We start from the raw sequence: 26,616 nt of genomic DNA on the forward strand, positions 1-26,616 counted from the left end.
AACAGCCTGCAGCAATGTGCCTTGCGTCTTGCCGTTGTGTTGGAGCTATGACTCCCTCTCTCACCAGGGAAGCATGGGTGATTGAACAAGCTGCAGCTTCCTTGCTTCTGGCCAAAGCACCTGTGTGTAGAGACCTTTTTTCTATTGGACAGCGGGAGATGATTATCTAATGTGAACGTCACTGGTCTCAGTGCTAATCTACTACTGGCTAGTGTAACCTGTAGCTGGTAACATCCCTGAACTTTTCTTCAAATAAATTACTCTGTAAAGTACGGTCTCTTTTTTGCTGCTGCTCTGCGTGCCCGGGCTCCTCTGATGGATCTGCTTCCAGAACAGATTGCAGAAGGAGGGCAGGCTCTTGCTGGTGTTGTTTAACATTTGTAGTCCCTAACTATGGATCTGGGTCCCTTTGTGCTACGTGCTGTGCAGGAACAAAATGAAGGGACAGTCTTTTTAGGGTGATACAAATCCAGGGCTGCTGTTTCACTGCATCCCCTCTTAGCGCGGAGTGCCACGCAGCACGTCCTGCTGTGTCCTGCATCGCACAGAGCAGAATAAAGCAGAACATTTAGGCAGCCCCTGCAAGAAGCTCTGAGCACTAGTGTGTGAGTCTCGCTTTCTTTGCAACTTTCAGCGGCTAGAGAAGTAATCTGATGGCAAACTGGTGTTGTAAGGCCCATACATCCCTATAAACGCTCCGTGCTGCCTCACCAACTAAGAGCAGCTCAAGCCTCTCAGGAATGTCTTTTGCAAGGGTCCTTAACCCCACAGAACCTGTCCGGGGTGGAAGGAAGCAGGTTGACAGGAAATTCATAGATTCCAAAGCTGGAAGCAACCATTGTGATCATCTAGTCTGACCTCCTGTATAACACAGGCCCGAGATCTTCCCCCAAATAATTCCTAGAGCAGCTCTCTTAGAATAACATCTCATCTTGATTTTAAAAATTCAGTAGTGGAGAATCTACCATGACCCCAGTAAAGTGTTCCAATGGTTAATTACTCACCATTAAAAGGTAAGCATTACTTCTAATCTGAATGTGTCTAGCTTCGACTTCCAGCCATTGGATCATGTTAGACCTTTCTCTACAAAAACGAAGAGCCCATTCTTAAATGTTTTTTCCCCATGTAGATACTTGCACACTGTAATCAAGTCACCCCTTAGCCTTTTCTTTGTTAAATACGAAGAGCTAAACCTATTTATCTTCTCACTCAAAGGCAGGTTTTCTAACCCCTTTAATCGTTCTCGTGGCTCTTCTCTGATTTATCAACATCTTTGAATTGTGGGCATCCACCCCTGACACAATATTCCAGCAACAGTTGTACCAGTGTCCAACACAGATGTAAAATAGCTTCTCTATTCCTACTCACCATTCCCCTGTTTGTGTCCAGGATCGCATTAGCTCTTTTGGCCACAACATTGCACTGGGACCTAACTCCACCATGACCCCTAAATCCTATTCAGAGTCACTGCTTCCCAAGATAGCCCTCCATCCTGTAAGTATGGACTACATTTTTTGTTTCTAGATGTATACATTCACATATAGCTGTCTTAATACTCATTGTTTGCTTAACCAATTTACAAACCAATCCAGAGTGCTCTGAATCAGTGACTGGTCCTCTTAATTTGATTTACCACTCCCCCAAGGTGTGTCTCATCTGTAAACTTTATCAGTGATTTTATTTTCTTCCAGGTCCTTGATTTTTAAAAAAAGATCCCCCTAAAAACTGCTTGATGATGAGTCACCATTTATAGTTAGGTCTCCAAAAAAAAAACTATCAGCCAATTTTTAATGCCTTTAATGTGTGCCATGTTAATTTTATGTTCTAGTTTAATCAAAATGTGTGGTACTGAGTCTACAGACGTGTAAGTATATTGCATCAATACTGTTACCTTTATCAATCACACTTACAATCTCATCAAGAAAAAGATATCACATTAGTCTGACAGGATCTATTTTTCATAAGCTCATGTTGGTTGATGTTAATTGTTGCCCTCCTTTAATTCTATATTAATGAGGTGTCATATCAGCCACTCTATTATCTTGCTTGAGAGTGATGTCTGGCTGAAGGCCTATAATTACTCAGGTCACCCTATTTACCTTTTCTAAAAACCAGCACACCACTTGCTTTCTTCCAGTTTTCTGGAACTTCTTCAGTGCTCCCAGACTTAACTAGATATCAACACGGACATTCCACTGAACTACTCAGCCAGCAGTTTTAAAACTTGTAGGTGCAAGTTCTTTGGACCTGATGGTTTAAAAATGTCTGCCTGCAGTAGCTTGTCTTTAATATTCTCCACAGGTACCAGTAGACAGGGAAGAGCTACCACCATATGATGACTTTCTAATTATTTTTCTCCAACGACAGAATAGAAATATTGAACACTTCTGCCTTTTCTGAATTATTATTGAAAATTCTACAATTTCTGTCTAGTAATAGACCAATATCATGGTCAAGATTCTTTTTGTTCCTGATCGATTTTAAAATGACTCAGATCGGTAATGTCAGCTGCTGCTTTAAGTGATGGGTTACAGACCACAGTTAGCAGCTCTGCAATTTCATACAAGTTCTTTCTGCATTCTTGGATGAATACACTCTGGTCCTGCTGACTTATTACTGTTTAATTTATCAGTTTATTCCAAAACCGCCTCTAATGATACTCAACCTGGGCCAGTTCCTCAGATTTGACACCGAAAAAGAACAGCCCAGGCGTGGGGATTTCCCCCATGTCCTCTGGGGTGAAGACCAATGCAAAGTATTCACTTAGCTTTTCCACACCTGCCTTATCTCTATTATGTGCTCCTTTAGCTCGGCCATCAGCTCCTGCCCTCACTTCCTTCTTGGCAGGCTCCTGGGACGCTTCACTTTATTTCCTGTTAGTTTTTGTGCCCTTGGCTTGTTGCTCTTCAAGTTCATTCTGGGCCTCCCTAAGCTTTGATGCTCCATGCGCCGGTTGGTGCCTGGGCTCTCCGTGCTGGGGTCTGACTGCCCCTCGTTAAAGGGTCCTGGTTTTTGTCTGTCTCTGGTAGACTTGGGGGGTTTGGGGTGGGGGTGGCTCTCACAGGTTTCTGAGTCGGGGGTTGCCGGGCTTTTGAACAGTCTGCGGGTTGCAGCCGTTGCAGCCTCCAGTTGCGTTTAGCTCAGTGGAAGGCCCCTGGCGTCAGCCCGGGGGGGGGAGAAGAGGGAGGGCAGAAGGGGGGCTGGCTGTGGGGGGAAGAGGGAGGGGGGCTGGCTGTGGGAGGGGGGGGAGAAGAGGGAGGGCAGAAGGGGGGCTGGCTGTGGGGGGAAGAGGGAGGGGGGCTGGCTGTGGGGGGGGGAGAAGAGGGAGGGCAGAAGGGGGGCTGGCTGTGGGGGGAAGAGGGAGGGGGGCTGGCTGTGGGAGGGGGGGGAGAAGAGGGAGGGCAGAAGGGGGGCTGGCTGTGGGAGGGGGGGAGAAGAGGGAGGGCAGAAGGGGGGCTGGCTGTGGGGGGAAGAGGGAGGGGGGCTGGCTGTGGGAGGGGGGGGAGAAGAGGGAGGGCAGAAGGGGGGCTGGCTGTGGGGGGAAGAGGGAGGGGGGCTGGCTGTGGGGGGAAGAGGGAGGGAGGGGGGCTGGCTGTGGGGGAGGGGGAGAGGGGGCTGGCTGGGGGGGAGAGGGAGGGGGGGTGGACGTGCGGTACTCGAGTCGTGCGGGGGGGGGCTTAGTGACGCAATGGGGGACGAGGTCACTGGGGGGCCGGCGGGGCGGATGGCAGCTGCAGCGACTGAAGGCTCTTCCTATCCTAGCCAATCAATCGGCCCGATGCTAGTGCGGGTGGGCTCTCTCGACCAATGGGAAGCGCGGATGCTAGTGGGCGGGTTGTGTCGCTAGCCAATGCGCAGACGGGATATTGGGCCTGTGGGCGGGCAGGATGCGGGTGGATGGGCGGGGTTACGATGGCCCAATCGGGAGGCGGGATATTGGCGCCGCTCCTTTCTGACCGTCTCCCGCTCTATGGTCTCAGGAGGCGGAGGGCTCCCAAGATGGCGGTGGTGTCCGTGTCAGGCGCCGCGTCGGTCCCCAGCCCGGAGCCCCCCGGGCTGGAGCCGGGGCCTGGCCCGACCCGCGTCCCCGAAGAGGAGCTGCCCTCGCTGGACCCGGCCGAGGTGCGGAGCCGCCTGGAGCGGAGCTCGCACCAGTTCCGCAACCGCCGCAAGGTCCTGATCCGGGGGCTGCCCGGGGACGTGACCAACCAGGTACCGCGGGGGGGGGGGGCGATTCGCCAGGTGCCGGGGGCGGGGAACAGCTGCCGCGTGAGGAGAGATTAATAAGACGGGGACTTTTCAACTTGGAAAAGAGGCGACTAAGGGGGGACGTGACAGAGGTCTGTAAAATCGCGAGTGAGTAAGGACGTGGTATTTACTCCTCCTCGTAACACAAGAACGAGGGACCACGCAATGAAATGAACAGGCAGCAGGTTTAAAACAAACACAAGAAAGTATTTTGTCACACAACGCACAGTCAACCTGTGGAACTCCTTGCAGGAGGGTGTTGTGAAGGCCAAGACTACAACGGCGTTCAAAAGGGAGCTAGATAGATTCATGGAAGATAGCCATTGAGGGACGTATTAGCCAGGATGGGCAGGGACGGTGTCCCTAGCCTCTGTTTGCCAGAAGCTGGGAATGGGCGACGGACGGATCACTGGGCGATTCCCTGTTCTCTTCATTCCCTCTGGGGCACCTGCCATTTGCCATTGTCGGTAGACCGGATACTGGGCTTGATGGACCTTTGGTCTGACCCAGTCTGGCTGTTCTTATGTTCTTATCACTACCCTGGCCCTGGGAGGGGGGAGGCTGAACCACACTCTGTTGAGTTTGGGGGCCTGGTATTCAGCTGGACTGGGCTAGGAATGTGATTGAGCAGAGGATGGGTGAGGATGTGACTCCCCAGGTAGATGGGGTGGGGGTAGGGGGAGAAAGAGCTGTTAGGTCCCAGGGGTGTGTCAATCTGGGGGAATGTGGGGGGTGGGCTGCAAGTGTGACCACTGAGGGAAAATTAGGGATGTGGGGGAGACTGATCGTGGGCTGTGATCATGCAGATGTGGAGGGGAGAGTTGGATTCAAGAAGCAGGGGTAGTAACAGCATGAAATTGGTGAAGCTTTATCTTATCCCTAGCTCATGGAACAGCCCCTCAGCTGTAACGGGAGGTCAGCTACTTTCTAAAGTTGAGGGGTGTGACAAGTGTCTCCCTTCCCCAGCCCTTCTGGTGTCTGGCTCTGATCCCTGACTCCTCACCAGGGTCACCTGGGTGTTCAGGTGGCTGTCACCTGCTTCCTTGTTGATTTAACTTCTCAAACTTCAGCTGATGTCTCAGGCAGTGATTAGAATCTTTCCTCTAAACAGCTCCTGGATGACGCAACGGTAGAGTTGAACAGGCCATTTATGCTATTTGCTAGTCTCGTGCTGGTTGGTTTGTGTCTTTGTAATCTTTGGTCCCTGGCTGAGACATGAGCTGACGTCCTCCTCCCTCCACACCCACAAAGTTGGACTTTCCAGCATCAAAGCACTTTACAAACATCAACTAACCCTCTCGATCCCCGAATTCGCCGCGGGCTGTTTTCCTGTTTTGCAGATGGGATGCAGAGAGGAGAAGTGACTTGCCCAGTGCTCCTGGGAAAGTTAGCCAGCCTGCATTTTGAGTCTTCAAGTGTCTCAGGGTAGCTAAAGGGTTACAATTGTTGCTAAAGTTAAATAGTTTGGGAGGAGGCACCACAATAGAAATGGATTTTTATACTGTGTACACAAGTCTGTTTGCTTCTGATCTGGTGGCAGGTTTCTTTTCTGTAGTTCACTCTTGTCTCCCCAAATTATAGTCTCCTTATTTTCCTCACTTTATTGGGCAAGAAATTAAATCTATATTGCAGGCTATGCTTGTGAGGCACAAAGTATTTCTTTTTAGACAAGTGTGTTTCTCATAATTTAGTTGCTGCATAGTTTTGATTTGTTAAACTGACTCCCAAAAACTCTGGAGGAGGAGCAGGTCTCCTCTAATAAGACTGATTTTTTTCCTCAAATCCTGCTTAGGGAGTAGGACATCTGATTTTTGCTTCTCAGAGGTTTGTGCAAACAACTAGAGTTCCTGAGATCTCATCACCTGAGTGTCTGGTTCAAGTGAACCCTCAAACACCAAGAGAAACATAATCAATAGCACCTCGTTTCATCGTGAAGCTGGAAATGTTGCATTACTTAAGGTGCAAAACAGTAAATTTCCACAATCTTCAATCTTTTACTGGAATTGGTCTGTTTCAAGTTGATACAAAACCCAGAACTCTGTGAATTTTTACATTTGCTCCAAAATCTAATGCAGCTTTAGTCTTTGGTCTTCGGTAGACCATCTCCTGCATAAGAAGCAACACAGGGCCCTGTGCATAAAAGCACCTGGCTTTCTTGTCCTCTCTTCAGCATGGCTAAGGTTTCTATTCAGCTCTCTGTATGGGAGCTTGGATGAGGTGACCTGGCTGTTAGAAAGGACAATGGGACTTTGCAGGAAATCCTTGTGAACACATTTCTATTGTCGTTCCACAGAATCAGCTCATCAGGCCAGCAGGTAATGGTGTGATCCCATGACCTACTGTCATTGTTCAGCTGGATCACAGGATTTCCTAATGCTGTCCATTGCCTCCAGAGTGTGGCAGCCTGGCTTTCCAGAAGCACATGTAATCTGTATCACAAGAGACTGAACAAGGAGCAGTCCATCTCGGAGGGCAGCAGGCTCGCATTGGAAGGGCAGTGTAGGGCTTTTTCTGGAATGTCTCCGGCAGCTTAGGTCTCCTTTGTCGTTGCACACAGAATCACGCCCATCCACTTTGGCGGGTGGGTTTTCTTGAAGGTAGTCACGTTCCTGGATGAAGCAGGGAGCCAGGGTCAGGATTTCTGGGCTTTGTTTCTAACTCTACCTTGGACTTGTGATGTTGTCAAGCAAGTTATGTCATCTCTCTCTGTACATCCATCTCTTAATCTGTAAAACACAGAGAACCACCTGCTGGTGGGGAATGAAAGGTTAAAAGTTTATAAGTCACTTGCGCTGCTTAGCTGAGAGCTGCTAGAGAAGGGCAAAGTCTTGCGTAAAGCATTACATGAAATTACTGCCGGGGGCAGCTGTAACATGGTTTGAAGATCCTTATCTGAAAGGAGAAGTGTGTAACTTCAGGGTAGAGCTCTGGCAAAACACCCAACATTCTTGTTGGGAAATAGGCTGCCTGTTGCTTGGGTTGATGGGATTGTGCCACTCGGATGATACACACGCTATATAGTTGGAATGGGATGTTTCTTTGAGGCAGACAAAACAGCAACATTGAGTGCTCACTACACATCAGCCACCCTCAAAACCCTGTGGCTGTTAAAAGGATTGGCATCAGTAGCAGGATGTCCCACAGTTTGTGCATCTTGTTTTCATTTGATGGGTCAGATTGTTTTTTCTTTTGTCCCTCTAAGTGACTTAGGTCCACTATAGCAACTTGCTGTACAGACATCCTACAGCCTAATGCCAGCCACTCCTTCCACAACAAAACCCAGCTCCCTTGCTCTCACAGCTGGAGAATTCCACTGCACTCCTACCCATTTCATAACCCTGCCCTTGATGTGACATGGGGTGTGAGTGTTCAATCAGGGGAGGGCATCTAAATACTACAGCAGAGGCATGGATTGCACGCCCCATGAGCATGCAGCAGTGTCGAACCTGCCTTCCGATGCTATGAAGATGGAGAAAAGCCTCCTTGGTTTGCAAGGCCAGTCATTGCTGTGATGGAAGCTAGTCATGTCTGAGGGTTAACCCTGGGAACCAGGTAGTGCATGGGAGCAGCTGAACTCCGAACGAGTGTAATCACTTTTCTGCGGGCTCTAAGCTGGTTGGGACTCGAAGCGATGTCTCACGAGGTAAAAATAAATCTAATATGCAGAGTGGGCGATTTCTTGTGTCCAGACTGAACTCTGTGACTTTTAAACTCAAGGACTGAAGTAGCAGCAGCTTTGTGGCATTCTGTGGAGCTCCCAATTCAAACTGCCAGCCACAGGTCTTGCCTTAGCCTCAGTCGTCCCATGAAACCAGAGGGACCTGTTAAAAACTAGCTCTGAGAAAAGCTGTCTAGCTGGAGCAGTTTGAGGTATGCTCTGTGGGGCCTTGTTTATTCAGGCATGTACCCCAGACCTGCCCAAGTGCAGGTAAGTACTTCTGAGGCAGGAAATGCCCAAGATCTTCAGCTCTGCTGGAGTGTGGCGGTGAGAACCAGCCCTGCTTGTTTTTGTGGTCAGCCCTGCTGCTGATGGACTCTTCTCCCTAGCTGTGCAGGGGGGTGGGGACGACATGCTGCCCTTTCCCACTAGCTAATTAGGGTCCTGGAGAATTCTGTCATGAGGAGCACAGTCCTGACTGGCTCCAGATACTCTGCTTGGGAGCCTGGGAATGGAGGGCGGGTAATGCTCTTCTCTGGGGCTGTTAAATGCAAGAGGTAATGTCACTCTCTCCTCGGGAGCTGATTTCTCTTTGACTTTGTTTATGTAGGAAGTTCATGATCTGCTGAACGACTATGAACTGAAGTACTGCTTTGTGGACAAATACAAAGGGACTGGTGAGTAAGCTTCTGTTGCAGAGAGCAAGTCTCCCACAAAGGGGACATTCTGTTTAAATGTTGAATCTTCTCCGATTCAGGCTAATCTATGCCAGGATGCAGCTATCGGGCAGCCCACTCACAGGGTGCTGTGTGAGTGAATGGGTCCTTTTCCCAACTCCAAGACCTCAGGACAGCGTCTCTGGTGCCTGGTGCCCTGGAAGGGGGTGTGGTGCCTGCACTTTGTTAAAATGCAGTTTTGCTTTATCCGAGTGCTAATCTACCTCAGTGTAAACACAGCTTGCCGGGTTGTTCTCTGGCAGGGCTGGGAACTGTTTTTCTTACTGTTCTTTGGGTAGGTCTTCCGTCAGTTGTACACATCGGATCCTATTAGCAAGGGGGCTAGTAGCATCTGTCAGGAAACTTGGGGCTTACGGCCCCAGCAGATGATGTGGGGCTGTAATGTGCCTGCAATGTGGGGTTGCATTACTTTATGGAACCCACAGGACTGCTTCTCCTGTGCGGTGCTGACCTGAGGGATTTTCAGTCAAGCCAGCCCGACTCTCCTTGCAGATTTTTCACGGCAGCACTTTGCTCTGCCTCTCTAACACTCGTACAATCTGTGTGGCTAAAGGTTCCTGTGGATGTGAAAAGCTTGTGGGGTTGCATGAGGTTACTGTGATGCTGGGCCATTCACTGTCCGTCTGAGTGCCAAGGTGGAGGTTGGGATGCGAATGGTTTGAGCCTCTAGCTGCCATTATGTCTTGGGCATTGCTAGCAATCACTGGATGCTCCCAGTCTCCTCCCTGTTGGGCCATTAGCCCAGAGAGTTAGGAGCATGGTGTGCTAGTGTCTGGGACCGTAGGACACCTGCGGACTGATCGTCTGTTAATATTGATTACAATGTTCCAGTGCTTAGACCAAGGCTTCTGCCTTGTCCTGAAGGCTGCTGGAAAGCATGAGTGCATGATACGTTTTCTAAGCAAGATGTCTACTGTGCCAGCACACGCTGTTAGCCGACAGTTGAAGTGACTGCCTCATGGGGACTTGAGCCCTTTCTTGTAATCTAGAGCCGCTAACACTGCAGTTTATCCCTCTCCTCTCAGTGGCTCTGTGACTTTGGATGTGTGGGTATGGACAATGTGGTGTGACTCTGGAGTTGGTGAAGGTGTGATGCGCTAGCTAAGTGCTTGCTGCTGGGTTGCAGGGTTTCTTGTCATAACTTCTCTGCTTGCAGCGTTTGTCACCTTGCTGAACGGGGAACAGGCCGAGTCGGCCATCAAGAAATTCCACCTGAGCAAGCTCCGGGACAAGGAGATCTCTGTGCAGCTGCAGCCCACAGATGCCCTCTTGTGCATTGCCAACCTCCCCCAGCTCTATACGCAACAGCAGTTTGAGGAGCTGGTTCGACCTTTTGGAAACCTGGAGCGCTGCTTCTTGGTGTATAGTGAGAAGACGGGCCACTCTAAAGGCTACGGTTTCGTCGAGTACATGAAAAAGGACTCGGCAGCCAGGGCAAAGTCTGAGCTGCTGGGCAAGCAGCTGGGGACGCGGACTCTGTATGTTCACTGGACCGACGTCAACCAGCTGACCGTAGACCTGGTTCATTCCAGGTGCTTGAGTGTGGGCAAATTACCCCCAAACTACCATGACCTGGAGGAGCTGAGGCAGGTCTTCTCAGCAATTTCTGCCCCGACCTTCTGCCAGGTGCGGAGCTCAGCCCCAGGGGTGGGTTTCCTGTGTGTCCACGATGCTATGTCTGTCTGGTGTTGTAGAGACCTGGCCCCATACACCATGTAGGGTGTGCTCACGCCTAGTCTGCACTAGAAAAGCTTTGCCAGAGTGGTTATCTAGACACAGCTTATGCCAGCAATGGAGCGCTGGCTGGTCCAGCTTATGCTGGTTTGCCGGTATAGCTGACTTCACTCGGGGAGTGCCCTTTTTCTGGTGTAACTGCGTCTGCGCTAGGGCTTTTGCTGGAATAAAAAAATCATAAAACAATCCCACCCCAATGGACGTTAGTGAGCCAGCCAGAGCTTTTCAGTGCAGGCCTGGCCTATATGGAAGACGCGGTCTGTACCCCAAATGCCTTAGTGCTGCCTCTGAAAGGCTTCCCCTAGGCTGGCGGGGCCAGGGTCAATGGGAGAGGTTGGATCTTGCCCTGGGGCAGTTCCTGGCTGGGTAAGCTAGCCAAGGTTAAGGAAGGCAGTGAGGTTAGGGGATTCCCTCCCTAGCTAGGATCTTTCAGTGATGTAAAGGTTCAGGCCCTTGCCTTTCACTAGGAAAATGACAAGTGTAAATTTGCATCTCTGGGTAGGTCCTGGAAGTGACCTGTGGGCTGTCCCACTGGAAAGTGCCATCTGGCTCCACGACACCCGTGTGGAAATGACTTGTCCTTGTTCCATCAGTCTAGTGTCTGTTCAGTCATCTTGAATGTACCTGCTCCCATGTGCTGGGATGCTACCATCCGGCTCACAGCCTCTAGCTCCCTCCTTCGAAGAAAGGGAGGGGAAATGATCTGAGGCTCCCTGCATTAAGGAACAAAAAGATCGTGAAGCTAAATGCTTTGCAGTTAAACAGTCTGGCGAAGCACAGCTCTGTGAGGCAGGTATGGCCTTTAAAGCAGGGATTTCCAAAGCATCCTAAAGCAGTTGGGTACCCAAATTCCTTTGACTATCCCACCCTAAACCACTGAGTTCCTGGATGATGTGGCGTCTCCTCCTGCCTGCGGATGGTGGTGACATGTTGGCACGCTCCCCTGCTCAGCCCAGGGCTTTGAGCTCCATTAGAGCCCATTGTAAGGTTTCAATGCCCAGGCCTGAGATCCAGGCATGTTACATTTCCAGTTGTGCGGATGTGGATTGGAAAAATTCATCGCCTGAAGGGTCTGAAAGCCCCTGGTCCTGTTAGCACCGGCCAGCACACGGCTCCTCTGGCCTTCATGCGCTAGCAGCCGGTGTCCTCTCCCTATTGTGCTAAACCTCCTTTTCACTGCCTTGTTTTTGTGTAGCTGGCGTACGGTCAGGATGGCCAGCTGAAAGGCTTTGCAGTCCTGGAGTATGAGTCAGCAGAGATAGCAGAACTGGTCCAGCAGGCCACAGATGGCCTGCCACTCGCTGGGAACCACATCCGCGTCTCCTTCTGTGCCCCAGGCCCTCCTGGGCGCAGCATGCTGGCTGCGCTTACAGCTGCACAGGTGACGGTAAGGCTCACTTATACAAATCTGCTCAGGCACCCTGTGGTGTTACCTCCCCCTTCCCCCGCATTTTCCCTGCAGTCTGTTCACAGCTCTGTCCAGAGACCCCAGGGGCTTCTCCTTGCACCTTTCCAAGGCCAGATCTCCAGCCTAGAACAGGCTGTCTTAGTTCAGACTACTGGCACGGTGCCTGTTCCAACAGCTCTCTGCCCGCAGAGCTTCCTTCTGTAGCTATTGCTTGTGGGCATCCAGTGTTTGTTACAAGGGTCAGTTTGTGTGCAAAGCCCGTGCAGATACTGCTAGCACTCAGCTGGACTGAAGGGAACGGGAGGTGAATTAACTTACTGCTAAAGTGGGAGTTATTGTTCACAGTAGCAAAATCTAATGTGGCAGTGTTGTCACGACAGAAACCGACAGGCTGTTCTGCATGAAGAGCCTTGATGCTCGCGTTCCATGCTCAGAGGGGACGGGGCATCTGCCCCGTCTCTCTGCACCTAAGACGTGGACTGTAAAATGTACCGAGCTCTGGAATTTCAGTTCCTTTCTAGCAATCAGAATGTCCCACCTTCCCTGCAGGCCAGTGTCCTGCAGCTTCCATGTTATAAATACTCACTTCCTGTGCAAGTTAAGATACTGAAAGACCCATGAGGTTTTGCAGAGAGGGGAGGCTGGGTAGTGAAAGCTGTTAGCTCTGTGTTACTGCTCCTGTACCGCAGGGTTTCTGTCTGTGCTAACAATGTTAGCAACCTGGCTCCATGCTGGGGTTGTTAACCCTCTCCCGGTGCTCCCCCGAACACCAGGATGAAATGCTCCTGCTGAATGCCCTGCTTCAGCTCCCAGGTGATCGGGAGTGGCCAGGGATGTCAGGTTGGTGGTCGTGATGGAATAGTTCAGTGCTGGAGTCGTAAAGCAAATATATGCTGCTCTTTTTGAGAGCTGGATCCAGGCTTTAGATTGAGGAAGAAATTGGGCTAGTAATGATTGTGACCGAACTGGGTCACTGGGACAGCAGAGGGTCTGGTTTTTGGGATGTGCTGCCTGTATTCAGAGCGTAGAGTGGCCCTCGATTTGTTGCAGATGCTGGCTTGCCCAGTCACCACCAGGTATCCGTTTCATTGTGAAGTACAACTGTGTAATTCAGACTGCTCTTAGCGTCAGCTGAAGTTCTCGGTTAGTCAGTACCTCCCCCCCACCCCGGCTCCTTCAAATCCAGAACAAATGTCAAACCCTCATGAGCTAGGCTGACAAAGGTATTTAGGCCCCTGGAGCTGCGGGGGGCTTTGGCAGGGCACGACTCTGGATTTCCAGTGGAAAGTCAATAGGCTCAGGTGCATAACTCACTCAGGTGTACTGTAATCCCATTCGGCACCTGTCTGCATCTTTAGGTGCCTAAATATCTGTGTCAGTCTGGCACTGTGTGTACAGCCCTTGGCATGACCCTGCCTGGGCTCTCTGGACTGCCGTAGTGAAATAGAGAAATTCAGACTCTGACATCTGCAACGTTTTTTAAGGCACTTAATCGTGGGAAAGGGCTCCTTCCAGAGCCAAATATCCTCCAGATTCTGAACAGCCTGGGGAACCCCGCTTCGATCCAGCTCTTACTCAACCCCCTACTTCACGGAGCCGTCAGTGGAAAACAGGGTAAGAATGAGTAACGGGTTTTCTTACGTGGTGCTACGGCCCTGGTGTAGCTGTTGTAGGGAACAGGACCCCGGCAGGCCCTGTGCCCGTGAGGTACTGTGGGAGCTGCCCAAAGCTCCCCAGACAGGTAGATTTGCTGACTCTTCTCTAGCAGCAGGAGCAGATGGTGTCTTGTACCCATGGTCACAGTTGCTCTTTAGCTGGATGATCATGCTACTTTTTCATAATAAGGAAAATGACGGACCCTGGCTGGGAGCAGAGAACGGGATCGAGGCTGACCTTGTTCAGCTAGTCCTTGGCAAGCCCAGGCTTGTAGTCCTCTGTGGAGCTCCAGAGAGGCTGGCCAGCAGCCAGCCACAGAGCCCAGCGTTCTCCTACTGAGCTAAGCGTACGCTGCGTAGGAACCCAGGTGCCTGACACTTCCAGGCTTGTTCCCGTTTTGTCAGCGTATCGGCCCCAGTCCGACCTGCTCCAGTTCTCTGCTCTGCTGGCAGTGCTGACATGGTGCACGGATGACTTCCTGTTTGTATTTGCATGGTGCTAGCCCAGGGTCTCGCGTCACTGCGGGGAGCCATGCACACCAAGGCAGAGGTCTGAGCGCACACAGGCAGAGGTGCCGAGTGGTGGGACAGAGCCTGGTTAACTAGGTATTCTGTTCCACTGAGAACAATGCCTAGTTGCTAGAGGGCCTGTGCCATGCCGCCTCCATGCGAGAGTCTGCACTGTCCGTGTGTCGGCAGCCAGTATTGAAATGGTCTTGCCCTTTTCCTTTGCAGGAATCCTGGGCGCTCCCCCGTCCATGCCACTCATGACCAATCCAGCCCTCTCCACGGCGCTGCTTCAGCTAGCTCTGCAGAACCAAACTCAAGCACAGCAGGTACTCACCCAAGACGCTCCTGGAACGTCCTAGAAGCTGCTCTGCTTCAGAGTTAAGAACGTCCTGTGCTTGTCTCTGTATTGATATTGCTCCTGTCGCTGGAGCAACTGGGCACCTCAGGAACCCGAGCGAATCTGCCCTCACGGCACCCCGGGAGGTGGTAGGCTGGGGGACGCAGACAGAAACTGTCTTCCTTAGCACCGCCCCCCGAGTCTGCTGCCGCCAGGAGTAGAACCAAGCTCTTCTGCAGCGAGCAGTGCTCTAACCGTGAGGCTGCCCCTCCTCTTCTAGCTGCATCCCACTTCAGGGGGAGTGGGGTGAGCCCCCCCAGTTATAAACAGGCCCCTCTGTCAGGGTGGAAGCTGAATAACAACCAGACTTTCAGAAGTGGCCACTGAATCCATGTGTCTCACTTCTTGCATGCCCAGCTTGAGATGCCCTGGGCCTGACTCTTCCCGTAGCTCTGATCGGGTACACAAATCAAACACAGAGACATGTTCAGTGACCTCTCCCGGAGTGGTTGGCCTTGAGCCCTTGCCCACCAAACCTACAGCTGGAGGACTGAATCTGAACTCTTTGCCATCTCAGTCAGTGGCGCTCTGCATTGCACCTGTTACACTTTGCTGTCTCTGTTTGCCTCGCTCTCTCTTTCACCCTGATGTAACTGGGTTTGCTCCTAACGGAGTTCCCCACCTCCCCAGAGCGGTTGGTGTAAATCTGAGCATTTGGAGGCTGGCTTAATGCTGACTCTAGCTGTTGTTAGCTAACATCTGCTCCTTTAGCCTCCCCTGGTTCATGAAGTGATCTGTCTTTCTGGTCTGTCTTGCTTTGCTTTCTGCCCCAGAAGGCATTGCTTGGGAACTCCCTGTTACTGCAGAACCAAGTCTGGACGCAGCTGCTGCAGAACAAGGAGAACCAAGCCATATTCCATGTGAGTGGCAGGGGCCTTCCTGTGTGTGTGGTGTGGAGACGCAGCGCTAGATGCGCCCTCGGGCCGTGTCCGAATTCCACTTGTGCGCTGCCCTTCGGGGCTGGATTGTGACACGCGGTGCAAGGAGCAGTGTGTGCGCTGCACTGTCCTGGGGCGTGATGCCGCCACCTGTGACAGTTTCTACTGTCACCTCCTTGCTCCTGGGCGGTCACAACTTACTGCTGGTCTAGGGGCTTGACCCTGCTGCCATGGAAGTCAATGGCAGTCTGCACTTCCACAGGAGCAGGATCCAGCCTGTATCAGCAGTGGATTGCTTCAGCCCTGCCGGTGGCTTTAGGGGGCAGTAAGGTCTCCAGCCATCCCCTCCCTCCCACTTGCAGGGGTGTGGCCCCTGGATCCAGGGACCTGTGTAGGGCTGTAAGGGGGTTCTGGGGTGGGCATGTCGCAGGTCACAGCCTAGCCCCTAATGAGCTGAGCATCTCTTTTGAGCTTGGTAGTACCCCCAGAGAGCCTGTCTGAGTGGAGCTGCCCCCCACCTCCCGCATCATGGGTAAGGCTCAGTTAGCTGGATTTCAGGCAGATGTGCTGGGCTTCTGCCAGTGGAAGAGCATGTGCTGACCAGGCCCATGGCCGCGTTCAGCTGCGGCCTTATGAGCTCCGTGCTGTGGAATAAGTGGCACAAGCGGATCCTGTGGCTGGCGGGTTTGGGCCTCTCTGCGCTGGGTCTGTTGGACTGTGTTAACATCTCCATTTGTTAGTGACCCAGGACCCGGGGTAGGCTGAGCTGGTCCCTTGATTCTAGTGAAGCAAGTGGTCTGGACAGAGGGGAGGGCGCTGTGTGGGAGTAGCCCGGTTTCTGTTTTCAGTGGTTTGTCTGTTTAAAGAGCCATGAAATTGCTGCAGCCCCCCCCCTCCCCCCCAGAGAGCTTTGAAATGCAAATTGTGCTCTAGAAAGACAAGCTGCGGCTGTGGTGTGGCCCTCTTGCTGTGTTTAGATCACTCCAGTGCCAGCCAAGCTTCCAAACCCATTTCCTTGGGAAGCGCTGGCTAGACCTGCTCTCTTCAACAGCAAGTTGGGTCCTTGAGCACGCAAAGATCGCCAGCTCTTCTGTCTTCTCTTCCCTTCCTGGGAAGCTCCAACCTCCCCTCCCCATCTGAAAATGTGCACAGCCGCCTCCCTCCTGTGTCTGACCCTTCCTTATCTGGGAGGGGCGTGCTTGGACAGCCATAGCAGCAGTTCCTTAGCACAAAGTCACCCGGGTGCAACAGGACATCAAGTATTTGGCCCGGCCTCCCCACCTGCTGCTCTTCTGGAATGGCCACCTCTGCTGGTGAGGATGACAGGCCAACGTCCTGCCCATGATAGCACAGAACCCAATTATTTCAATGCACATCAAGGGGATTTTTTTTTAGATGAACAGATAGTGAGTCGCAAGCTGGGGCATAACTGCAGGGCACTACCTGTCCGTGTGGTACAGTGCTCTTGGATTGACTCTGTTTTGAAACAGTATGCCAAAGGGCTCTAGGCCAGCGGCTCTCAACCTTTCCAGATGACCATGCCCCTTTCAGGAGTCTGATTTGTCTTGTGTACCCCCAAGTTTCACCTCACTTTAACACTACTTGCTTACAAAATCAGACCTAAAAATACCAGTGTCACAGCCCACTATGACTGAAAAATGGCTGTCTTCCTCATTTTTACCATGTAATTATCAAATAAATTAGTTGGAATACAAGTATTGACCTTTCAGTGTATAGCACACAGAGCAGTATAAACAAGTCATTGTATGAAATTTTCGTGTGTACTGACTGGGCTAGTGCTTTTTATGTCACCTACTGTAGAACTAGGCAAATCTCTAGATGAGTTGCTGTACCCCCTATGTGTGCTCCTGGTTGAGAACCACTGCTCTAGGGAACTCTTCATGTGCACAGGGCTAGTTAGCACAGGGCAGGCTAGTACGCTGCAGGTTCCGCCCCTGCACGCCGTGCACGAACTGCTCATGTAGGCGCTGATTTGCTTGGGCTGGCTTCTTGTAGTGCTCTCACCGCTTGGCTGCACCGCTGGCATTGCATACTAACCGAGTTTCCCGCTGTGCCTTCTGCCTGGCCTTAACCTGCCTCTTGTTTGCAGAAACCCGGGATCTTGGGGGACTCTCCTCTCAGTTCTCTACAGCACGGCACCTTGGGGTTGGCGACTGCCCCGGCTCAGCCCGGAAGCTCGCTGCTGGGAGAACTCGCCTCAGGTAACGCTGTGGGTTTGTGGCACGAGGCGATTGCTCAGGAGTCGTGATTCCTGCAGCATGTGCTGGATGCTGGGCAGAGCTGCAGCAGCTCACGTGAGTGCAGCTTCTGTTCTCTGTGCAGTGCCCCATCCCAGACGCTGGGGTTTGCATTTCCACCGCAGGCTTCCGCCTGCCACCCTGGGCGCTGCCAGTTCACCATGCCACCTCACGCATAGAGAAATAGCTGCCACGCGCGTCCCTGGAGATTACTGTGCTGGCATTGACTTTGGGGGCCTGGGAAGCACTTGGGGGTCTAAAGCACGGGCATGTTGGTCTGCAGATAACCCTGGAGGAGGGCAGAGCCCTTTAGGGAACCTTGGGGCATGTTCAGATGTCTTGGGTTTTTGTGTTAGAGCCCTCTGCCCTTTCTGGAGTAGAACCGTTGGCGTGGGCCTGCAGAGGAGGATGACCCAACCCTAGCAGCAGGTGTCTGGGTGCCGACCTAGCTGTTGTCGGGCTCAGTTGCAGGCCTGTGTGGGTGAAGGGGAGGGTGGAAGATGTTGCTAAGTGACTGTCTGTAAAGTGGTGGCATCTCCTCTCCTCAGGGGGGCCTCTGCCGGCTGACATGACGCAGGGGCACGTGAAGTCACCAATCTTGCCTTCGGGGGGCATGCCCCTGGCATCCTTTCTGGGACCAGTGGGGACAGATAGAGAGAACTCGGCAATGGGGACGCAGGTGTCCCAGCTGACCCCATCTCCTGGGACCCCATCAACCCTGCCGGGCCTCACCACCTCCATCCTGGGATCAGTGATCAGTGGACTTCAGAAACCAAAGCAGGTGGAGAATGGGGTAAGAAGAGCAGCTGTGTTCAAAGTTTACCTAGAACAAGCGCTTCACACTCTCCATATGCTGCCTACTCTCCAGTCTGTTCGGTGCATCCTTGAAAGTCTGTAACGCTTCCAGCCTGTTGTCCCCTGGCAAAGCAGCGTAGGAGTCTGAGCGGCTTGTGCGTTTTCCTGTCCTCCTGACGCTCCTCTGTGCGGCCTGCCTCGGGGCATACCCTCCAGCAGCACTAATCCCCGGGACTCCTTCTCTCCTAGGCCTCGCTGCTGGGAGAACCGCCCAAAGACTTCAAGATTCCTCTCAACCCTTATTTAAACCTGCACAGCCTTCTTCCTGCAAATCACCTGGGAGGTGAGCTGGTGGGGGGTGCCCCATAAACCGACAGTAGGAAAGGTTGGACGTCGGCATGGCTCCTCAACAAACTATGCCCTGAAAGGCGCAAACAAGGCCAGAACTGAACCTGAGCCAGGCAGGGATCTGTCCATGCTGGGACCAGAGCTGGGCTGCAGACTGGACCGTGTCTCTGCCTGCAAACCTGGGGGAGTAGGGCTAGACTCCTGCTTCAGCTCAGTGCCTTGTGTGCACAGTGGAGAGGGATTGTCACTCCAGCGGGGTGATGTTCAGAGTCTGCCAACAAGCGCCCGGGAGTGCATCTCCAGTGCTACCACCAGGTCAGCCTGGGACCTAGCACTTGGCTTGTTCAGGCGCAGGCCTGCCGGGAGACTCCGTTTGAATGGGGGTGGGGAGGGAAGACTTCACTTACTGACCTCCTGCCACGGGGTTGGGGATCCCCACTTGAGAAGCGAAGTCACTTGCCATGGGGCAGTTGGTGTCCGAGCCAAGAGCAGGAGCAGCTGTCAGTTCACCATGCTGCCCTGACTCGGGTAGCGCAGAGATCCAGCTGTGTTCCCACCATGGGGGACTCCTGAGCTGAGGGATTAAACTCAATGGATGGCAGGGCAGAGGGACAAATGACTTTAGTTTTGCCTCGCGTGTGTTACCAAAGCGAGGCCAGGCTCTATCTCCAGCGCAGTGCTAATCCCCCACAGGGCGACAGTACTCTCTGGGACTGTCCCTCTAGCAGGCATGGGGTGTCCGGAGAAAGGGAATCCCTAGGGCTGCGAGTTTCCAAGGAGAGCTGCCTCTCCCTGGGGGCAAAGGGCCAGGCTGAATGGTGCAGTTGGGTAATGGGACAGCCTGCAGTAATTACCCTTGAAAGGGAGCCAGTGCAGCTGGGCCCTTGGCTATCTGCCCAGCTGCTGTGGTGCTAATGAGTAATGCTCTTCTGCAGGTGGGGCCAATAAAGCATTTAATCTGAAGACTGGAGTGCTCGGCAATGTTTCCAATCCCAGAATCCCACAGCCTGCCATGGCTGACCCGCCACTGCCCTCTTCTGGGCTGGCAGGAGATAACTATGCTTTTGACTATCAGCCGGTAAGTACCTTGGGTCAAGACAGAGCATTAGCCCAGACAAGTGGAGTCCTCTGAGTATTAAAGCAGCAGAGCTGGGAACAGAACCCAGGGTCCTGCCTGCTATTGTCCTGTTTTCTCACTCCCTGGTCAGACACACTCTCGAGTCACCTGATCTTGTGTTGTGGCCTCTGGAAATGCCTATGTAAGAGTCTTGTTTACTCTTTTTTTTTCTCCTGGAAGGACTTGGGATCCCGAATGTATGCCCAGTCGAGGGACCATGCTGGGCCCATCCTGGGCGGATTTGGACACAGCAGGCATAAGGTAACTTCTGCTGGTATTCAGCTAGGAAGGAGCTGAGCCATGGGGCTGTTCTGAACATGACCAGCTGGGTTCTGATCCTCCCTCTTTATAGGCTACAATGCACTGGACTGGCAGCTCTCTGAGACTCTGCTCTCCCCCGGCCCCCCCATGTGCTCCTTCTGTCTCTGCCTTCCCAGTTCTCCCATTCTTCACCCCTGTGGCTTACGGGGTTAACGTCTGCTATCTGGGGGTGTGGCCTGCAGCTGTTGGGGCTCCCTGGTTTGGCTGGTTTTGAGGTGTGGGAGGAACATTCCACCCTAAGCGCCTCCCTGGGTCACTAGTGGCATGCATCAGGTTATGTGGAGTTGTGCCCTGCGTGAGCCCTGCAGCTCTGTACAGCTTTCTGGCTTCTCCTCCCAGCACCATTGCCACAGAGGCGCCAGGCAGTTGCATGTCCCAGGTGTCCATGGCTGCTCATGGGGGTATCGATAACAAGGACCTGATTTGTGGATCTCCTCAGGGCAAGCTGCCAAGTGGAGAAACAATTCCCAGGCTGGCTAGAAAATCTGTGATGTCTGGTCGCTGCTCAGAGAACCGTTGTTCGCCTTGCCCAGAGCAGAATCGGGAGGGAAGTGGGAGGGCTGTTAGGTCGTGTTGGCCAGTGTCTTCCAGCTAACATGCTGGGAAGTCCAGTGCAGACGGGACATACTGTCTCTGTAGCGGGGTCTAGTTAGAGCTGGGGTGGTGGGGTGTTAACTTCACTATCTTCATGGTTAAAGTACCATCTACCTTGTCTACATTCGATTTCCAGTGTGTTAGACCACACTAGCCAATCCCTAGCCTCACGCCTTTCTATACTCAGCTAGCCCAGGTCTTCGGGGTCCACGGTGACGTGGTCTCACTTTTCCACGAGTCCTGTGGGCCTGCTTCAAGGGGGATCCCGCCCAGCAGCCCCCTTTCCCTGAGCAAGAGGGGGTATTGCGTCCTCTGTGCCAAAGAGAATTTGGTCTCATTGGGTGCGTCTACACTGCAATGAAACCCGTGGCACCAAGCCTGGGTCCGGGTCAATTGACTCCGGCTGCGGGGTGAAAATTGCGGTGTAGACATTTGGGCTCGAGCTGGGGCCCCGGCTCTGAGACCCTCCCCACGGCGGGGTTTCGGATCCCCAGCCCAAATGCCTACGCTGCAATTTTCAGTCCTGCAGCCCGAGCCCAAGTCAGCTGACCCAGGCCTGCCGTGGGTCTTTGATCGCGACGTAGACATGCCCATTGATCTATTTCCATGCTGCAGAGCACGGAGGCACAGCCTGCAGTTCTGCCTCCGGGGGGCTGAACCGAGCCTTGATCCAGCTTGTGATGCGGAGCCGCTTCTCTTCCAGATGTCTTCATCTCCTGGATTTGAGCGGAGCAGCTTGGGGCCACCCCTGCCGCCCTTCTACTCAGGATCCCCAACCTCCTACTTCACCAGTGGCCTTCAAGCTGGGCTTAAACAAAGCCACTTGAACAAAGTGAGACGTCACTTGTGTGTGTGCCAGGAAGGGAGCGTCTGTGCTGGCTGCTAAGGGTGCAGATGGGCGTGGGTCAGCTCGCTCCCACTAGTCAAAGATCCAGCCAGGCGGGCTTGGTGATTCCTGGCAGGGACTGTGGGCTGGGAGGCCAGCCTAGGTCCCAGCCTGTGGTGGCTCCTGCACAACCTGGGTTTTACAATGGCTGTGGGGTCTCCGCTTTTAATCGAAAAGTCCAGGCCTCCGCCTTGCTCTTGTGCTGTCGTGAAATGGAACCGCCTGGCAGCTGAGCAAGCCGGCCAGTTGTAGGCTCTCGAGGCAGCGGGGTGGCTCTGAGAGACGCACACTCAGCTAAGGCAGAGCGCTGAGATGTGACCTGGGGGCCGGTACCTTCCCTCTGGGGTCAGCCAATAGTGATTTAGAAATGGCCTGATATTTGAAGCCCAACCCTTCCTGTAAGAGTCACTGGGCCGGCTCCCAAAGGGAGCTGCTCTCCCTGGAGGAGAATGGGTGCGTTTCCTGCTGTCTCGATGTGCCATTCAGTGCCATAAAATCTGTCACTGGGGTCGCAGGCCAGGAGATGCAGCTGCAGCCCTGTTCCCAAGGGGGTGGGGAGAGGTGTTTGCACAGGATGCTAGCCCCCTTGAGGTGGGAATAGGCCTTTGATGGGTCCCTTGAATGGAAGGTGGCTGTGTTGGGACAGTGGGACTGCAGGGCGCTTGCGGGCTGCACACAGTGCTGTTAAACAGGGACATCAGTGGTGACTCCTCTCTTCCAGGCAGTTGGGATGCCACCTGTGGGCAGTGGGGACAATATCCTGGGCGTGGGACCAAACAGCCATTCCCACAGCTCCCACTCCAAGGTGAGTAGCTCTGGGGACAAGGGCAGAGCTTTGCTACTGACCTGCAAACCCCCCCCGGGTGCTTTGCCAGTCCCCTGATGCTCAACGCCCCACTCTCTCTTCCAGACTCCGATCGGGGGCCAGAAACGGGCCTTCTCCCACCTGCTGCCATCCCCGGAGCCCAGCCCGGAGGGCGGCTACGTCGGACAGCATTCTCAGGGCCTGGGAGGGCACTATGCAGACTCCTACCTGAAGCGGAAGAGGATATTTTAACCCCTTCCCTGCTGAAGCACTATCGTCCCCTCCACGTGTAAATCTGTACAAACTTTTTTTAACGTTAGTCTTGATTTTGAGGTTTTTACGTGTGTGTGAAAGACTTGGCTTCTCTGAGTGGGGAGGGAAGCCCCATGGGCTTCCTGCTGGAGGATGGGCCCTTCCAGTTACCCCCTGCTCCAGAACCAGCACCTCTCTGCAGCACGGGCAGCCAGAGCAGAGGCAAGCGCTCGGAAAACATACTGTATGGGGTAAGGACAAAGCTCACCCCTGTGGCCCCTGTCACTGCTGCCCTCGGGGCCTCCCTGTGTTTCGGGGCCCACAAGGCAGAACCTGTTGGAGTCATGCTGTAATCTGATTGCAGTAACTGGGAATCGACACACAGTCCTGAGTGAGGACAGTAAGTCCTAGGGAGATGCATGTTCCCTGCCTTAAACTGCTGCTTCAGAGACAGGAATGGAACCGACTCCAGCAGGTGCCCTCTGCTCACCGTAACATGAGCATGGAAGTTCTGGTAGCGCAGAGGTGGCGATCTAGGGGGTGGCAATTTGGATACACGTACAGAGTTCTAGTTACGCCGTGGGACTCAGGATCTGCCTGGTTCCTGGTCCCACCCTGCTCAAAGCCTTCGGAGCTGCATCTGGGATGCAGCGCTCCCTGGAGGCTCACGCTGAGCTTGAGGTCTCGGGCCCTGCCTGCCTCTCCAAATTCCTGTTCTGTTTTGTTTTTTTTAAACCCTTCAGATGCTGACATTTTACACTTTTCTTTGGTAATGAGATTTGTAAGTTGCCTTTTTAATTCATGCTTTGGTTTTTATTTCCTTTTTTAACTAGCTAGGAGCAGGAATCTTGGTCCATTGTAAAGTTGCTGAGCCTGGTCATTCCTTTTTTTTAGTTTCTCCCTCCTGGGCATGGACTTTTGTTCTAGAAGTTTCTTTTGGGGTGCGGGGAGTCAAACGTTTTCCTTGATTTCTGTTTTGCTGAGCCTTTCAATAGGAGCCAGCTGCAGCGTGGCAAACAGACCTGCTTTCCCTGCAGCCAGGCAGCCTCCGGACACTGCTTCTCAGGAAGCCGATCTGCCTTTCCCCTTCTGTTGACCAAGCTTGGAGGGTGATTGTGGTTTCGCAATGTCCAACACAAGGCCGCCCTTGTGCTCTGTGTGGAACGAGACGCTCAGTCCTTTGCACCCTTTCTCCAGCTCCATTTGTAATATCATATTAAATGCCGCTGAGCCAATGTAGTAGGATGCTGGCAGCTTTGGGTATCAAGCCCTTAACAGTGTGTGCTGCCGAGAACGGGACTGTTTAATGCCTTGGGACTGAGCCACTAGCCAGCTGAGATAGTCACGCAGGACGTAGAGTTGCAAAGCAAGCCGGTGTCCAGTGATTGAGAACGGTGCCCTGCTGGCCTCTGTTGAGGGGAGGGTGAGAAGCTGCTTTCTCTGGGGAGGATTTGCAGGTCTTTTTATGTAGTCTCCCCACACTCTTTTGATTTGAGGTTTATAAAATTGCTACCATGTTTCTACTATAGATGCTGTCTGGCTTGCTGTATTTGTGGGGCTTCCAAGCCCTCAAGAGCTGGACATTGCCTTTCCAAAGTAAAGAGAGATTTATATCGAGCCTTGTCTCCTTTCTCTACTTGCTGTAAAAATGTGTCATTTTCTGAACACTTACACTTCCCCTGGAGCCGGGAGCCATTGGCCAGAGGGTGGTCTGGGAGCCAGGCAGACTGGATTTAATCATGTTTCTCTTGGCCATGGCTAAGTCCATGGACACCAGTGCCTAGTCCTACAGACACTGGTATGTGTGTCCATCCAGCTACAGGTTGGACCCTTCAACTTTCTGTCCCCGGGGAGACCTCACTGAACTAACAGTCTGGTGATTCACAAGCCCCATCACTCCAATACTGCACCCTACAACCTCATGGCAGCTTTCAGCATCCAGACACCCCCTTTGCTACACTGAGCTGCATCCCCTCTTGCTTACACAGGAAGGCCTGGGGTAAGCATAGCTCATGTCCAGGGTGCTCTATATTGGTAACTGCAGCTGTGCTGAGCTTCTGTCAGACCCAGTTCCCTTCCTGCCAGATTTGGAATCTGCTCCTGGTGCAGCTGCTGCGACCGAGCTTTCACATCTCTGCTGTTGTGTTTGCTGGGGATTTTGTTCTCACTTCTACTTCATCCCTGCCTTGACTCTGTTTCCCATCTCTGCCCTTTTCTGCTCATCGCTTGCTGCTGTTGAGAGGCGGGAATGCTGCGGGTAGCACCTCTCGTGCTCTGGCCTGAGTCTGGGTTGAACTGGGAACGCGGCTCCATGCGAGCCTTCTGGTTGCTGAATTGAAAAAAGGAAAAAAAACATGTAATGAACTCCCTGTGGCTGACTTTATCCTGATTAACGTTTAGTAGGGCGGGGCATAGGCCCACCCCACGCGGTCTCCTGGGCGACTAGCCACTGCCTAGAGAGTGAGCTTGTGCTCTGCATTGACAAGCCCCGGGGGAGGGGGAGAGAAAGGGTGTAACCCCCAAGGGGAGGGAGTACCCGGCAGTGGGGGTGGATTTAATTAGAAGGGGAGCAGTGGCCCAAGAAGACAAGGTGAGAGTGGCAGACACCAGGGGAGAAGCGGGAGGGGATCTCCCACACTGGAATAGGGGGAACTTCTTAGTGGATTCCGTCAGCTGCTCCCTGCCCTGTGGGTTCTTCGGGGACCCCAGGACTAGGACTGCAGGGAAGTCTGTCCCTTGCAGCTTGCACATACGGAGCCCCTGGGATGGCCGTGGTGGGAAGGAGCAGCAAGACCCATCTCACCTTAACTGCTACATGCTGAGGGGGCTGATGAGGCTTGTCCCTGCTTTCAGCTAATGGAGACAACTGGCTGAGAAGGATCTGTCAGCTGGTTACGTGGCTGCTGTCGGCGCATTTCCACTGAGCTCATCTCCACCTTGTGCTACCCTGCAGGCACAGGGCCGGTGCACCTTCAGCCTAGGCCATGACGTCCTCACACAGGGACAGCGCCATGTCAGCGCAATGAATGCAAAACAGACTTAACCTGTGCAAACTGCAGCACTAAGCTGGGGGCGAGCAGGGGTGAGGGCCCTGAGCCCTTCTCCCACTTCCCAGCTGAGTTCCCAGCTCTGCTGCAGCCTCCTTGGCCCAGTTCCTCATCTGTCAAAGGGAGAGGGCACGTCCCAGCTCTTAGCAGGTGCCTTTCGGGGGCAGATCTCAAAGCGCATTACGCAGCAGGTTGGTAACATTCAGCTTTCGCCTCTGGAAATGAGGGTAGAGCAGGGATGTGCTGTGCCCAAGGTCGGGCAGCGAGCCCTGGCACCAAAACCCAGCTCTGCTGCGTGCCACGCTAGCGTGTGATCCGCTGGGGCTCCTGGCCCAGGCGCCCGATCGCTCAGGTGCTCAGCTCCTGGGGTGCTGGTGAGACCCACGTGCCTTCTGGGTGTGGGGTTCTGTCTCGGCTAGTGGCCGAGACCACTTAGAGAGAACGAGTCTCCTCTGCAGCCTTAGCTAGCAGCCCGTTGGGTTTTAGCTCATGCTGTAGAGCAGTGGTTCTTAACCTGGGGTGCACTCCCCCCTGAGGCGGCGAGATGCCCTTTCTGGGGGTGTGAGACAGGCCAGATTTTTTTCGAAGGTAAATCATCAAAAACACAAATTAAGCACAGGCACGTAAGTACAAATACTTTGTTTCATCAAACCTGTGTGTGTATTAACATGAGACCTTTTTTAACGATTACTGTAACATACAAACAAAAAACACAGGTTTAAAGAACTGACCTACTTCAGCGATTTTTGATAAGGGGGGTGAGAACACAGCTAGTGAACCAAAGGGGTGCAGGTAAAGGTTAAGGATCCTTGCTGTAGAGGTTCATGCACGAAGCTCCAGAGATCCCAGTCCGATCCTGCCCGAAGAGGAGCGGGGTCTATGGGTGTTACGCTGGGGCAGAGGGACCCAGGGAGGCTTGGTCTGATTCCACTGAAACGGGAACAAGGCAGGTCCCTTTGGCCCCAGCG

General features: G+C 53.1%; 1 protein-coding gene and 1 long non-coding RNA gene across 3 annotated transcripts; one reads left to right on the forward strand and one right to left on the reverse strand.

The window, feature by feature from the left end:
- Positions 1 to 3,897: 3,897 nt before the first annotated feature.
- RAVER1 (ribonucleoprotein, PTB binding 1) lies at positions 3,898 to 24,218 on the forward strand. Of its 2 annotated transcripts, XM_048831439.2 has the most exons (15): positions 3,898 to 4,212; positions 8,517 to 8,583; positions 9,800 to 10,269; positions 11,573 to 11,764; positions 13,270 to 13,399; positions 14,176 to 14,276; positions 15,121 to 15,207; positions 17,336 to 17,447; positions 18,032 to 18,276; positions 18,528 to 18,621; positions 19,562 to 19,704; positions 19,924 to 20,004; positions 21,362 to 21,490; positions 22,266 to 22,349; positions 22,455 to 24,218. In XM_048831439.2, the coding sequence occupies exons 1-15, from the start codon at positions 3,898 to 3,900 to the stop codon at positions 22,599 to 22,601; spliced, it is 2,397 nt and encodes a 798-aa protein (XP_048687396.2). In that variant the 3' UTR covers positions 22,602 to 24,218. The 2 variants fall into 2 exon arrangements, with proteins under 2 accessions (XP_048687396.2, XP_048687397.2); XM_048831440.2 differs by lacking the exon at positions 15,121 to 15,207.
- LOC125627413 (uncharacterized) lies at positions 23,388 to 26,373 on the reverse strand. The gene is made up of 2 exons (XR_007354002.2): positions 25,405 to 26,373; positions 23,388 to 24,930 (listed from the first exon to the last, which is right to left on the reverse strand). It is a non-coding gene; the product is annotated as an uncharacterized LOC125627413 (long non-coding RNA).
- Between the last annotated feature and the right edge of the window lie 243 nt (positions 26,374 to 26,616).

This window comes from Caretta caretta, chromosome 20 (assembly GCF_965140235.1).
Source record: "Caretta caretta isolate rCarCar2 chromosome 20, rCarCar1.hap1, whole genome shotgun sequence".
NCBI lineage: Eukaryota > Metazoa > Chordata > Testudines > Cheloniidae > Caretta > Caretta caretta.